This window comes from Pinus tabuliformis, chromosome 6, assembly GCF_031772625.1.
Source record: "Pinus tabuliformis cultivar Carrire ecotype Pingquan chromosome 6, CPIR1, whole genome shotgun sequence".
NCBI classification, from domain to species: Eukaryota; Viridiplantae; Streptophyta; class Pinopsida; order Pinales; family Pinaceae; genus Pinus; species Pinus tabuliformis.
The window spans coordinates 830670611-830685895 of record NC_142292.1 but is presented as its reverse complement, the minus strand read 5'-3'; the positions used below and the strand labels follow the sequence as shown (position 1 = coordinate 830685895).

At 36.8% G+C, this 15285-nt stretch overlaps 1 protein-coding gene across 5 annotated transcripts; it reads left to right on the top strand.

Annotated features, from left to right (window-relative positions):
* The first annotated feature begins 1064 nt into the window (after positions 1–1064).
* LOC149261405 (uncharacterized) lies at positions 1065–4864 on the top strand. Of its 5 annotated transcripts, none has more exons than XM_089422195.1 (4): positions 1065–1428; positions 2508–2952; positions 3169–3278; positions 3496–4864. In XM_089422195.1, exon 4 carries the CDS (start codon positions 3600–3602, stop codon positions 4386–4388), a length of 789 nt encoding a protein of 262 aa, XP_089278321.1. In that variant the 5' UTR covers positions 1065–1428; positions 2508–2952; positions 3169–3278; positions 3496–3599; the 3' UTR covers positions 4389–4864. The 5 variants fall into 5 exon arrangements, with proteins under 5 accessions (XP_089278321.1, XP_089278308.1, XP_089278312.1 ...); XM_089422182.1 differs by having other exon boundaries at positions 3408–4864; XM_089422186.1 differs by lacking the exon at positions 1065–1428 and adding an exon at positions 1504–1629 and having other exon boundaries at positions 3408–4864.
* The last annotated feature ends 10421 nt before the right edge of the window (positions 4865–15285 follow it).

Below are 15285 nucleotides of genomic sequence, written 5' to 3'. Positions count from 1 at the left end.
CATGAATGTGTACAAATATAAGAATGATGTTTAATTATATAGCAAATGGTTTCAAATGTGGTAGATGGATGAACCCAAAAAAAATCAAATATGTTTAATTATATAGCAAAATGGGTGGATGACCCCCAATAAAATCAAATTTACAAGTGTGATGAAATGGGACCAACTATTCAAATTTACAATTCCAAAAAAGTGTGCAAAACCTTGTAAGGTAAAATACTTGATATAAAATGGACTTCTTCCATCCATGTAAATGTCCACATCACATCCTATTGCTGCAAATTCTTTCTTTTCTTGTCAAGGTGTTTGGCCAAATTTTGTTTGAGAGTGAAAAACGAGTTGGGGAGGAGGAGCATGTGTGGACAATAAATATTGAAAGGGGGCAGGGGCAGGGGCAGGGGCAGTAGGGAAATGATAAGGCGAAAGACGGGGCGCCACAAAAGACAGGTCCAGGTTGGGGACTCGCGGCCCCAGGAATAAGAATGCATGCATGCCAAACATCCGCGTCTACTTAATCCCACACGCAGCAGGCCATCATCATCGTCCTCGTCATGGGACGCCCATGACTCATCTCGTCCTTCCAGCGCGTGCTGCAACATGACGTCATTCGCACGTGAATATTCAAAAGATAACAAGATCTCCTTCACATGCATCCTTGCTCTGCATGCGCGCATTAATGAGCGCCGACCACCGGCCCGGCGAGACTCGAACCGTTGACGCCCCGTCTTTCCGAGATTCCCAAAATTTCACATCGCAGTTGCTGGTGTCTAGGTCGCCGCGTCCCGTTCCGTCACGCCTTCTCGGCGCGTTCGAAGGGTTTGGCGACAGGTCAGCGTCACGGCTCCCAAGGGCATTGAATGCCGACGGGAATATGCGCGGCCAATATTCCGGCAATGGCATTGTTCACAGTGCCGTCTTTAAAGACAACGCACGCGGAGGCCTGAAGAGTGGCCCGCCCAACGAGGGATTCCACATATCTACTACATAAAGAAAGGCCTGGTAAAAAGGCTAAAGCCGGTTTCACGTGCAGTAAAAGTAAGATTTCACCGGCCCTTCAAGCTCCCATCCACTTTCTTTTCACTCCGGTCTTTGATGTATTTCGCTGGCTTTTCCAGTACGTTCTCACAGGTGTGTAACGGGACGGGTAATGAATGGCAAGACTACGGCCGCCGCACTTGTTAAACGGAGCAATTATTGTTCTAATATCAGCATCATTAAATTAGCAAATGCGTGCTGATCGTGGGAGGGAATTTGTGTTGAAGAGATGGTGGAAGCAGGTATGATGGCAGCAAGTGTCAATCGGCGTGAAATGGGGAAAATGCGTTGACGGGATTTATCTGCAGGAAGATCGGGCCCTCGGCAGTTCGTTTTCGAGAGATCTACAGAAATTCGGGTGAGGATCGCTGTTGCGGACCTCCTTCTTTGCAGGTAAGCGGATAATAATCATAACATTTCTGTTTGTCTTCGCGTTCTTGCGAAGATTGCGAGACTTTAAGGGTTAAAACGAAAGAACGGAATCTTTTGTTTTATTTTAGGGGTTTCTAGGAGGAGTGAGTGTAATTTTGTCCTTTGGGCTAGAAAATGAGGTTACGGGATTCGATTCGATGATAAATGGAGAAGATATGCGGGGTTTGTATGACTACGCTTCAATATTTTCGTGTTATTTAATCGCGAAAATAATGCTGTACAACGGATTCTTTACACTAAGTTTTAAAGATTTATTAAACTAGGAAATTTGAAGTTGTGAATCGGTGTGACAGCCTGTGGAGTCCGTAATCTTAGTGATTCTGTAAGATTGAGATTGAAATAGGTTTTATAACTTGGAAATTTAAAGATGTAAGGTGTGAAGTCCGTAATCTTTCAGCGATTCTGTAAGATTGAGATTGAAATAGGTTTTGGAAATTTAAAAATGCAAGATGAATCTTTGAAGGCCATATGTGCAGAGTCATTTAAGCTTGAAGAATTAGACTTGAGCCACTGCAAGTACGAATAAGCTCGCAGTCGACGGGATTTGAAGATGATTCGGAAAGAGTTGTGTTCAGAAAAAGTAATCCGAAGTAATAATTATTTTAGCAGTCGGCATCAAACTAGGGTTGTTATATAAAGCTAATTTTAGTTTATTGTGAGTAGAACAATAATGGGAAACAATCAAATATAGTAAATTACTTATTATGTGCAATATTATAATACTTGCCGAAATTGTTACAAGCCTGCGAAAATGTTGGAAATCTGCTATCGGTTTCAAACTAATTTGGTGTATAATTTAGTTTTAAGAAGGTATAAGCAGAAAAGCTTCAGAGTCTTTGGTTGAAAATGTGTGTTTTTGTTTTCGGATGGCTATGATTGGGAATAGAAACGGTGATGTCGGTATGCAACTGCGGAATTCCCGGGATTTCGTGCTTTTGGAGGAATTAAACCGTTAGCATCGAGATTTTAGTTGTTAAGAGCTGTGTTTTCTGATTGGCGCCAGAGTCACATGCTGAAATAGTGGTTGTGGATGTGTGCAGGGGTTGATATTTCGGTATTGCGGCAAAATCTTGAAGAGGATCTTAAGCATTTAATGCGGAAGGTGTGAAAGAGTTCCATTATTGGCAACTATAGCGTGCGATGCAGCCGAGTATGCATTCGTAGCGGCCGTGTTAAAGCGCTACTGTATTTTATTTAATGCGCATCTCTCGCATGCGATGGCTATGAGTTAACTGTGGAAAGATAATGAGGACCTGTCGACTGTACTTGTGGCCGCTGCGTCTTTTTGGCTTTTGCGGCAGCAGCGTTCGATTGCTTCTCATCATTTCTTGAAGACCTCTGATTTCGAACCCAGAAAGACGTCCCGATTTGTTTGTTTTCTGCGGAGAAGCGAGAAGTGGCCGGTCTCTAGTAATGACGATGAAGAAGAATTGCATCGTTGCTACCGGATTTATCAGTGGTTTCCAATCTTTACGGCATTGTCGGGTTCGTCTCTGCATGCAAACGTTGAAGAGTTTGCTATTTACATCTTTTCATCTCGTTATTTTGTGAATTAAATGTCTGGAAATGCGGCTTTTGTGGCGCGCTCAATGACATAATCTCTCCTATGTGTAAGGAAGCTCTTTAGCATTTAATAGATTCATGGGTTTGCGATTTGTAAATACTGATTTCATCTTTTTATCTTCTAAATTTGTCCTCCAGGTTCGATATTTCCGACTTCTGCTTAAGCCTGTGACGTAACGGAGACGAACCTTACTGTTAGGTTTTCTAGTTGCCGCTGGCAAGTGTTTATCGGTGCATTTTTCTTCAAAGTACGTCTTTTATTTGGCGTGTTAAAGAATCTGCGAGGGCTATTGTTATTTATTTTATGTTTGTTAGTTTGTGGTTGAGTAATTGCTGTCATTTTCTGGTTTCCGGTGACATCGATTTTGGCGTTAAAGGCAATAAGTTCGAGGTGACTGCTTTAGATCCTCGAGACGGAGATATTCGCGCATAGATCTGATTTTTAGCAGAAGTGTTGTGTGACAGGTCGAGGGGCTTCATCAAAGAAGTTTTTGATACTTAATAGTTCGAACAGAGGCCAGGTCCTTAAAGTCGAAATCCCCATAAATTTGACTCAGAAAAGTTTTCCCATGGAGCCGCTGTTTGACTTTTCTGCTACCGTTTCATTATTAAAGCCGGAGCTTAATGATGCAACGTCGCTAAAGAAACCGGTGTATATGCCTTCAAAAGGATATGTGATATTTGACAGGACTGGCGATTCAATGAGGGTTTTCTGCCACTCTATGCATGAACCAATTTTAGAGTGGCCGTCTTTTAATGAGACGCTGGCCTCAGGGATTGCAGCCTATGAAAATGCCAAGGCCACAAGAGCATTGTCTTCGCCCTTGTGTTCTTTCAATTCCGATGTCAGGCATGGCATTATTTCCAGTGCTGAGAGTGATGAACTGAAAAATAACAATCTAGCTGGTTCCGAAGGCTCTAATTCTTCTTTTGACATAGATGCTGAGGAGTTTGATACTGATAGTTCTTATTTTGATGAAGATTCTGAAGAACTTGATGCTTTGCTTGATTTAGATGAAGACTTCGAAGAAGATGACGAGGCAACCAGCTCTCTTACCTTTTCCGATGCTGCGGAAGCCGGCTGTTGCAGCGCTTCCTCAAACGAAGTCCTCTCTGTTTGGCCCCCCGAGAATCCAGGAAAACGCAAGCGTAATGCAGATGAAGATGGAGAGGTGGAAGAGGAATTCATGCCAGATGTCCATGGTCAATCGAAGGCGCACAGAATTGATAAAAGATTGAGGGCATTAAGCAGCATGCTAGGTTGTGAATTGCGAAGCAAAGAAGCTATTTTTGACCCAACAATTCATGTTGTACAGTCATTGCAGAAGTATGTTTCTACTAATCTCCAGAAATCTTGAACTGGAAGATGCAGTAATTTTCTCAGCGCGTTTTTCTGATTACGAGTTCCAGCGTCCCTGTGCTCTTAACAGTGGGAGCTGTAGGGAACTCTCTTTATTTTTCTGAAAGATTTTGTGTTGGGTTCTGCTATGCATATTCTCCCGAATATGGATATCTTCATTTGAAAATGGAATGGGGGTATGCATGTCTTCTGACGATGAATATTTACATGTAAAAACTAGGATAGAGGAGAGATGGATAAGAAGAAACAGCATCTATAATCTGCATCACAAGTGTAGGTACTCCTTAATTTTGGTTTTGCTGTGCTGTTATGGTTCTGTACCATTGATTTTCGTTATGATATCTAGTTTACCAGTGTTTCGTCTTGGAATTCAGTAAAACATTCCAGGATTACATTTTGTGCTTTTGTCAAATCAGAAGGTAAGCATTGATGCGTACCATGTTTTCAAAATCCCAAAGAAGAATTTGATATGCATCTACTGGTTTTCTTTGTCTGCCATAGGGAAGTTGCATGCTAACAAGATTCTTCAACTTGTTACGGAGATGATGCTATTTGTCGTGTTCAAAGATGCTATTTGTCGTTCTAAACGATGCGTAGAATTTTTTAAAAGGAACTTGCATTATTCAAGTAGTTATTTGAAAAATATACATCTTCAGACCCTTCAACGAGGGTTTCTTGTTCTGGCTTTTGCTCTTTAATGCCAAAGTATGTTCGTGGTATATTGCTCGTACTGTGGGAGGATTTGTATAACACGCGGATTTGTAAAACATGCCCCTATTAGGTTACTGTTGTGGTTAATTTTCAACACTTTTTTAGTAGCTGTATTTGCTGTGGTCAATATTTGATTGTTTTTAGTCGCTGTAATTTGATGTGGTTGGATGGGACTGGTTAAAATTTGACTGCTTTGTTGTTAGGTGTAATTTGTTGTGGTTGGGATGGGGATGGGGATGGGGATGGGGATGGGGATGGGTTAAGATTTTGACTGTTTTTTTGTGTAGGTGTAATTTTGCTGTGGTTGGGATGGGTAAAGCTATGACCGTTTTGTTGTGTAGGTGTAATTTGCTGTATTGGGATGGGATGGGATGGGATGGGTATTACTATGTAAATAGTTTGGATTTAAAATTGTGGGTGGATGTAAAGTGTTCCAGCTAACATTTTAATGTTTGCTGGTTATATTAAAAATATATTATAAAATTATCTGAATTGTGATCTAGCCAGCCAACATATTCCTGATTATCATGACAGCACAGACATATTAAGTACAATGTATGCCAACATATAATTTTCAATTTAAAATCTTTCTTAAAACAATATTAATTAAATGGTTGTTTAGGCCAGCCAATCTGAAATTTCTATAGTCAGCAATATTCCCTATTTTGTGAGTGCTTACAAAAGTACAGTGTTTTCCAACACAGCAATCTCAAAGCAAATCTTCTTTTAAAAAGCAACCTTGGAAACAGATACTTCAAGTTAATAATAAGGTAACACCGGATAAATTAGGTGGATATTAAGGGAAGACAACGAAAAGATAATAATAATAAGGTAACACAGGATAAATTAGGTGGATATTAAGGAAGACAACGAAAAGATAAAGCGCATCAGAGGATATATCTCATTTTTTTTAAAAGCAACGTTAGAAAAGATGTTGTATCCTCTCAAATCTTTTTTTAATAAGCATTAGTGACAGATGTTTCAAGATAATTTAGGTGGATATCAAGGGAAAAGCGCATCAGAGGATAAATGTCAAATGAGATGAAGATGGTCAAGAACATCATAATAGAAGCTTGCGAGAACCAAAGGTAAAATGGCGGAATCTTATACTACTACAGAACAAGGTAATGATTCGAAATCCAAGGTTAACGAGGGTGCAAAGGTAATAATGTATATGGTGAGATAAAGTAATTATTATTATGATTAATTAAAAGTATTAATTAAAAATAATTTATACTAAATTAATTTAATTATAAATTTTAAAATTGTTTGGAGCTGGGAGTTTGTTTTCCTCTGACACAAGCAAATAATAATTGATTTAGGGTAAGAATTTGTTTTTTGGTACAATGAAATAAATAAATGGTCCAAGACTGGTTAGTATTTGGCAAGAGTAAAAGTAGGTAATTCCAGGGGTATTTTCTTTCTAGAGGTGTTTGCTTTGAATAACAGAGATGAGTCAGCTTACACCTATAAGCATCTGACATGAGTAAAAGTAGGTAATTCCTTGAATAACAGTGACCAGTCAGATTGCATTCATGGATAGTAGTTAGTGATGGTTGCCCCATTGCTGGTTTGACAGGTTGCATTCATGGATAGTAGTTGGTGATGATTGTCCCCATTGTTGGTTTGACAATAGTGATCATAAATATTTTCACTGTTCAAAAATATATTGGAATAATCATAATTATTTATTTGAGTTTAAATTTTAGTTAAAGATATGATAAATTTTGATATTTTGATGATTATTGTTGTGATATAGTTTTTTTTAAAATAAATATAAATGTATACTATTTTTGATATTAACAATCTTACTCTTACTCTCAATTTCAAGATGTAAAAAGCTAATTTTCAAAATTTAATTTGTTTTTTCAAAAAATTATTATAAAACTAACATATAAATATATATCTATTATATTATAAAAATAATCAAATGTTTTTTTTATTCCTAAAAAAACATAATATCAAATTAAATTAATTTAATTATAAAGATTGAAAATAAAAGTAACCTAGTATCAAATTAATTTAATTATAAAGATGAAAATAAAAGTAACATGGTATCAAATTGGTTTAATTGCAATGATTGATTTTTTTTATATTATATTGATAAATAATGTTGATGTTTGTTCTTTTCATTATATTTATTAAAATGATCTGGATATTTGTTTTATTAATATATTGTAAAGGAAGATTATTGTTTATTTATTTTTATTGTATTAATAAATTAATATTGATATTTGTTTTATTAATTAAAAGTATGGAATGTGAATAATAATTATTGATTTTATTTATATATTTCAAATTAAATTTAACAAAATTTATATTAATTTTTTTAAATTAAAAAAAGAAAGAAAGAAATGTATTAATTTAAACTATGAATTGATTTATAAGAAAATCAATTACCTAAATAAAAACTATAGAGAGGAAATATAATTTTTTCAGGTCATTTTAAAGTTACATTTCTTGATGGTTTAAAAAAAATAAATATTAATATATATTTGAAGATAAACGTATCGATGTTACAAATTTGAATAATAAAATATAAATAAGAAGTAAAGTGTGATGTATTAAATATAACAAAGAAATAACATTTCTAAATGAAAACTATACAAGTATATGATGGAAACACAATTTCTTGTCATACTTCAAAAAAATTGAAGCTAATCTATATTTGAAAAAATATTTTTCAAATAAAATTTATTTTATGTGACATTAAAATTTAATGAAAAATCTGTTTAATGATGGTTTTATTTTGTCCAATTTGAGTGATGAGATTTTTGAAAAGTGATGTTGACCCCTAAGATGGGATTCTTGAAAAAGTGATGTTGACACTCTCTATTATTATTATTATTATATGTATAAAGCCTCCTCTCTTGAAATCTTTTGAGGCTGAATTTATTCACAGTTGGAAATTGTAAGACATGTTTGTAACCATGAAATTACCTCTTTTGTAAAAGAAGTGTCTTCATGATTAAGGCATTTTGGAATATATATTGATGTTTGTGTATTATAAATTTTGATGGTCACTAAAAAATTTGATATTATTTGATGTATAATGCCACCTTTTTTGAAATTTTTTGATGCTAAATTTATTAACAGTTGGAAATTGCAAGACATGTTTGTAAAGCATGAAACTATTTTTTTTTGCAAAAGAAGTGTCTTTTTTCTTTTTGGTAAAGTAAGAATGGAGCTTTCTATTAACCGTACAAGTACATTACATATGTTACACGTCTTTGCTAGTGCAAAGACCCAAACAAGAATCAGCGTGTTGTGGGAATGCCATCAACAGGGAAAACAAAACCCAGGATCAAACCAATTTTCACGGATTTCCAAAAACTTTTAAACAAGGAGTGTTAAACTCCCATGGGCTCTCTGTCATCCACTTACAACTTTAGAGCTTTCGCTAAGTTAACATACCCATCCAAAAGTCGCCGAGTTTCGCTAAACTTCCACTGATCCAGATCCGACGATATTACAAACCATAGTTTAAAATTTTTTGAAATTAGCCTTTCTAAAATTTGTTAGCACTTCTTCACCATTGATCTATTTAAGATCCAACGGTTACGAGACTTCCCGACTTCGAGATTTGCTCCTCGTCTGTCAATCGTCGATCTCGTTCCACCAGATCTAACGGCTTGCATGTATTTCGGACGGTTAACTTGCGTATTCCAAATCCGCTTGAAAAGAGGTTTCCCGCTCACACCTCGCTGTTATGTGTCACTGTGTGTGTGGAATCGGAGCCCATGGGGAATTACCGTTTATGGCCTTTCCTCTGCTTGAAATCCACTTGTGGGTTTGTTCAACTTGCTTTTACTCGTTAACTGTCAGGTAACTTTCTCGCCCAAACACCATAGATCTATCTCAACCGAGTCTATCGGTCCAAAATCAATTTCCACGCCATTGCTTCCTTGGTTTTCCTCTGTTGATCTCGACCATCCGCTCAAATCCATTGGAAAACTGATGCCAATACAATCTGAGCACTGTTGCTAATCAACAAGCAAACAGTGTAAGCATCTAGGTACCCCTGCCTGTCTCCCGAGCTTCATTGATCCATCCTGGATCGCCCGAGCTTCATTGATCCATCCTGTCGATCCATCTATCCCTATCTTTGGCAGCCTGACAGAGAATCCTCTAATAGTTTGCTTGGGGTTATCAACTCCCAAACTTGCCGAATGTCCTTTTCCTTACTAATCACTCCTCCATTTGCCAGACGATCAACTAACATATTAGCTTTTCTTTTCACATGGACAAAGTTTATAGTTTTTAAGGTTTGCAGGTGGGTATAAATACGGAGAAAGACTTGCAATAGCCTGCAATGTTTTTACACTTTATCCGAAGTCGTATCATTGCATATTTTTTTGGCCGCTCTAATAATCAACTCTGAATTTGTTTCAATGATTGACATTTTGTGAATTTGAGTCCACCAAGATTTGCAAGCATTGCTCTAAGGCCGTAAGTTCAGCTATGTTCTTAGTGGCCTTTCCCAAGTGGCCATGAAAGAATTTTTTTATTCGTCTTTGTTTATATCTTATAACACCCCCAAAACCAATGAACCCTGGGTTTCCCTTAGACGCTCAGTATATATTGACTTTTAAGAAACCATGTGGAGGAGGCTTTCAAATATTTGTATCTGCATTTATTTAGATTACACCTTTAATTATGCCCTATGGGCCTATAGACTGGAGACCCAAATGTAGTAGTATACACGCATCTTGGGGTGGAAGAAGGTCCTTTGGAAGTTTCCACAAGAAGCTTCTGACTCTGTCTTTGAGTTGCTTTAAAATTTGATCAATTATGCGCCGGGGCTTGCTTGCTTTGTGTTTGAAGATCCTACTATTACGTTCTTTCCAAACATCCTAGATGACAAACCGTAGAACTAGAGTCCAGGGTTTATTGATGATTTCATTCCTCGAGAAGTTTTTCCTCCAATTCTTCAAAGTGTTGGAGACGCTGAGTCTATCCCTGTGAGTGTCCCTAAAGATTGAAGCTACACATTCTCACACGTTGGAGGTGAAGGGGCAGAGGTTGAGAAGGTGATCCATCGTCTCCTCTTGTGAGCCACATAGGTAACATTTGGATGGGCTAGCGAAGCCTCTTTTTTTAGGAGATTCTCTCAAGTTAAAATTTTCCTTTGATGAACTAGCTAAATGAATAACTTTATTTTCATCTAGTGGGGGATTTACCAAAGATTCTTCCATACTTGATCAAGGTTTTGGCAGTTAAACCCTGTTACTACTTGTTTAGCTTCTTTGAGGTTGAAGTTTCCTTCGGTGTTCCTTTCCCATCTTAGTTGGTCAGGAAAGGAGGATACCAAAATCTTCCTATGCTCTAGACCCTGAGCAAGAGAGTTAGTGTGGACCTTCAGAGGGCTTTCTTCACTAGGGTTAGATCCTTCCAGATCCTTTCAGATTCTCCATTTTCCATTGTTCCTTACTTGGTCCTTGAAGTCATTTACCATGAGTAAGCCTTTGTTGTCGGTATCATTCTTGAGAGCTGCTAATTCATCCTTATACACGTTGGGTTCCTATTGCTAGTTATTCTCCCAAAACCGAGCCAGGTTCTCGACGCGGATCTCTTAGAAACTATGCTGCTGAAAAATACCTTTATTTTCCTAGGCAAGGTTCCAAATGTGGGAGCCCTTAATATGCCTTGACATTCGAATGTGATCCTTCTCCTGCCAATTCTTGGCATTTTTTTGTTTCCAAAGCTTGGCCCAGGGGGTTGCTGATTCCTTGATCCACCTCCACCAGAGTTTAGCTCTCGAAACTCTGCGGAGGGTTTCAGGGTCATGAAGCCCCAAACCACCATGGCTCTTGGGTTTGCAGAGCTTGTCTCAGGGCATCAAAGCCCATTTCTTTTTTTCTTTTCCTCTGCCCCATAGAAAATCCCTTTGTATGCTCCTGATCTGTCGCTGAACTCCTTTAGGCGCAGGAGGAGTTGAGAACATGAAAATGGAAATTTCCTGCAAGACAGCTTGTATGAGCGTGCCCTGCTAAATTTAAAGCCCTGCATGTCCATTTTCTGATCTTGTCCTCGAGTTTATTTATTATTGGCTCCCATACTCCCTTGATTAGAGGCTTATTTGTAAGAGGTATGCTCAGATACTTGGAAGGTAATCGGTCCTTTTGAAACTCAAGAATCCTGGTGATGTTTATCTGAATAGCGATGTTAGTGTTAAAGGAAAAAACTTTTGATTTGTTGAGGCTTACTTTTGTGTCAGTGGCCATAGCAAAGTCATTTAAGATTTGTTTGATCGCTCTAGCTACCCTGACTATGGGTATGCCCTGCAACATTGTGTCATCCACAAATTGTTGATTAGTATTTGTCGCTCCATCCAAGGTGAGTTTGATACCCTGGATTTTTCTTTCAGCGTTTGCCATTTTAATCGCTCTGTTTAGCGCTTCCATCATAAGAACAAAGAGGAAGGGTGAGAGTGGATCCCCTTGTCTAGTGAAGGTTCTTGAACGAGCACCATTGAGCAGGATGGAAAAACTGGTCGTGGTAACTAGTGCCATAACCCATCTTATCCAGTTTTGGTCGAAGCCATAGGCTCTTAGAACTGACCTTATATTAGACTAACTTAACTTGTCGTAAGCTTTCGCTGGGTCTCGCTAAATGATCATACCAGCTTGTTTGTTGCTTTTGAGAGAGTGTACCACCTAGTGAGCTTGGATGATGTTATTGAGAATTTGTCTTCTTTCCACATAACTTGTTTGCTCCTCTGAGATGAGCGCTGGTAAAAGGGGCTTGAGTCTATTGGCGATCATTTTGGAAATAATTTTGTACACCACATTACATAAAGCTATGGGTCTGAAGCCATTTGGAGTCATGGTTTTTCCCTGTTTAGGGATCAAAGCTATGAAGGAAGCATTAAGAGCCTTCAGAACCTTTTTGGATCTTTTTGAGTCTTCCACCACCTCAAGGATACCTTGTTTCACTATTTTCCAGCAGGCTTTGAAGAAGTCTACATTGAACCCATTCAGGCTTGGAGCTTTTCCATTTTGCATTTGACCTCCTCTTCCGACAGTGCCCTATTAAGTTTGTGGTTCTCCTCTCTGGTAACCAGCTGAGGGATGCACTGAGTGAAATTGTTGATGAATTTGGATTTATCCACCAGAGGCTCCTCTGCGACACTGAGGAAGTGTTGAACAAGGATAGATTCCATATCTTGTGAGAGACGAGTTCTATCCCTTTATAATCTTTGAGCTTTGTGATTTTGTTGTGTGCCTTGTGATCCATGGTGGATTTATGAAATAACTTCGTGTTTCTTTCATCCCTCTAATCCACTGCACCCTCGATTTCTGTCTTTAGAAAATCTCCTCTTGTATGCACCGATCTTCCCATTCTCCCTGTAGAGAGTCCGCTAGCTTTTTCCACTCCTCGGTAAAGCCATTTGTGATGTTGATTTGATTGATCTCTTGGAGTTTCTGCTCAGCTTCTCTTTTGGCTTTGAAAATATTGCCAAATTCCTTTTTGTTCCAATCTTTTGTACAAGAAGTGTCTTCATAATCAAAGCATTTTGGAATATATATTGATGTTTGTCTATTAAAAATTTTGATAGCCATTAAAAAAATTGATGTTATTGTTTACTTGGAAGTACTTTTTGTATGGCTTGAACTTCCATTATAGTTAATATTAAAAATTTCTCTTATTGTAACAATTTTAGAGGATTAACTTGGGCATCCTTGTAAACATATGTAGTAAACCATAGTGTAATACTAATTGAACAAGAAAAACTACATGCGAGGGAAATAATGTTGGAGGTAAATACATTTGTTGTGATGTGGGAGTGTTGAGCTCATTTAATGTAGTGGGGGCATGATGAGCATGAAGAATATATGGATTCTAACAATGTTGTGTTTGATGGTTTTGTAGACTTGATAGTTAATGTTGCATGAGAAACATAGAAACGACTAAGAGGAAATATGCATGTGTAGAAGGGAGTTCAAAGGAAATGTTGAAGGGAGCATGATATTGAATAGGCGTTGTGATGTTAGGTTGTACAAGAGGAATTATTGGAAAGAGATTGTTTTCCAAGATGGAAATTAAAAGGAAAAAGTTGAAAATAAAGGGCATGACAATTGGTAGTTGAAGTAACATTTGGAAACAAATGATGGATAATTTGTTGAAGATAAATAAATACATCAAGGAGGCAAGAAGAGTAGTTTGTAAAACAAATAGAAGATGGCTCTAAGAAAAGAGAACATCTTTAAAACTATACAAGGTAATGGTTGAAGTTGCCATGGTCTTGGGCTTGGGAACCTAATGATTTGTATAAGCTAATATGTGGCCATGAAGCTATTGTATTTATCTCTGTATAGAAATGAATATAAAAGTTAAGGTTTCCACATTAAATCTTTGTGTATATGTGTGGTTGAGCTTGTGTGATTATATTATTGCGTTGTTTTTGTATCTATGGTTGATTCATTCTACCATAGGGATGATTACATGGTAAGGATGTTAAGAATGGACAATATTTGCTCCCATGGAGAATAATGTTTTTGATGATGATGATGAATGTTTGCTAAGACAAAAAAAATAATTTATTGTATCTTAAGAAGATATTTAGAATTTTTGACAATCTCTAAGAGAAGTTTTTCAAGTCCACTATAGTTTTGTTGAGTTAAAAGGTCCAAAAGGTTCATAGTAGAAAATTATTTTAAAATTTAAATCTAATTTATGTATATGATGAACAATGTAAGAGAGTACCTTTGTGTGTTTTTGTGGATATATTAACCAATGATGACATTTTACTTCAGTTTGAGAGTTGTGTAGAGAACTCCTTAGTGTGTTGAACCATCATTGAGTTTCGTTGTGTATGAAGTTTGATTTTTATTGAATATAGGTAGAAGGTTAGATATTTACCAAGGCATAAAAGTATGTCTGTGTAACCTAGATATGAGAAGCCTTGATATGCGAGAGGGTACTTGGTTTATAAACTAACCATTGATTACAAAAAGTGACATTATTGAAATTTGATGTTGTTGTGAAGAGAACCTATAGAGATGTTTCAAATATGTAACTATTGTCGAATGTGTTATATAAGTTGTCACTTTCATGCTACATATTGATTCAAAGTATAGAGTAGATGCATTCATATAGATTTGTGTTGGTGGTGTCCATTTACTAGTTCTACAAGAGAGTACCACCATTATGCCAAGGTAACCATTTAAGCTATTGTGTCTATTTATGAGATGCAAAGAAATGTAGATATCCTTCTATTTTGAGGGTTTGCAGAGCATTGATGTTGGCCAATGCATGACAAGAGATTGTTGGAGTAGTCTCTTAAATCTTTAGATCTTGTGATAGTTCCACTTTTTGATCTTCTTCATCTTCATAGTCTATGTAGAACAATTCTCACAATATTTATATCCCCTATTGTACTTGTCACAATTGAAACGTAATCTCTCTGCTCTTTTTTCATCTTTTTGTTGAGGAGTCAACCTTGTCAGTTGAGGAGAGGGAGCATGATTTTCTTTGTAATTATTATTGACCAATGTTTTAGTGGCCACATTTTATTTTTAACTTTCCTTATTAGATTGAAAGTATTCTCTAGAGATTTAGGTTCAAAGAGACAAACCTCATGTCGGATGCTTTCCCTTAAAGTTCCCATAAACAAGTCTAACAAATTATTTTTTGAAATATTGTTTACTTTGAGACTCCACTAATGGAATTGTTGAATGTTCTTTGTAAAAATATTTTTTTGTTGAATATTTTCCAATTGAATAAAGAAGATATCGCTCTTAATATCCCCATCACGTGCTATCAATTCCTCTATAAAAATGGATCAAGATATAATTGAATATTTTTTCCTTTCACAAAGGCAAAAGTACCATACATGTTGGTTTTGCTCTAAAAACATGGATCCAATATTTACCTTTTTTAAGGCCACCAGTTGGTGTAGATTAAAATATTGCTCCATTTAAAATATCCATGTTATAGGATCATTACCATCAAACTTCTTCATATTTATCTCTAGAATGTAGTAGTTCCTTGGTGCTAGCTTGAAGCCCGGATGATGCAAATTTTGGATTGAAAATTCATGATTATGGTTCTATGATTGAATATTTTTGCTCTTCAATTGTGATAAAATATTTCCCATAGGTTCCATAAGTTTGCATAAGCATTAAGTGCTCAAACCCTGTTTAAAACAACTAATGCAATAAAGTTAGATTTCGCTGACAACT

Excerpts from the sequence above, each read along its gene's own strand:
- LOC149261405 (XM_089422195.1), top strand. The coding sequence starts at position 3,600 with ATGGAGCCGCTGTTTGACTTTTCTGCTACCGTTTCATTATTAAAGCCG.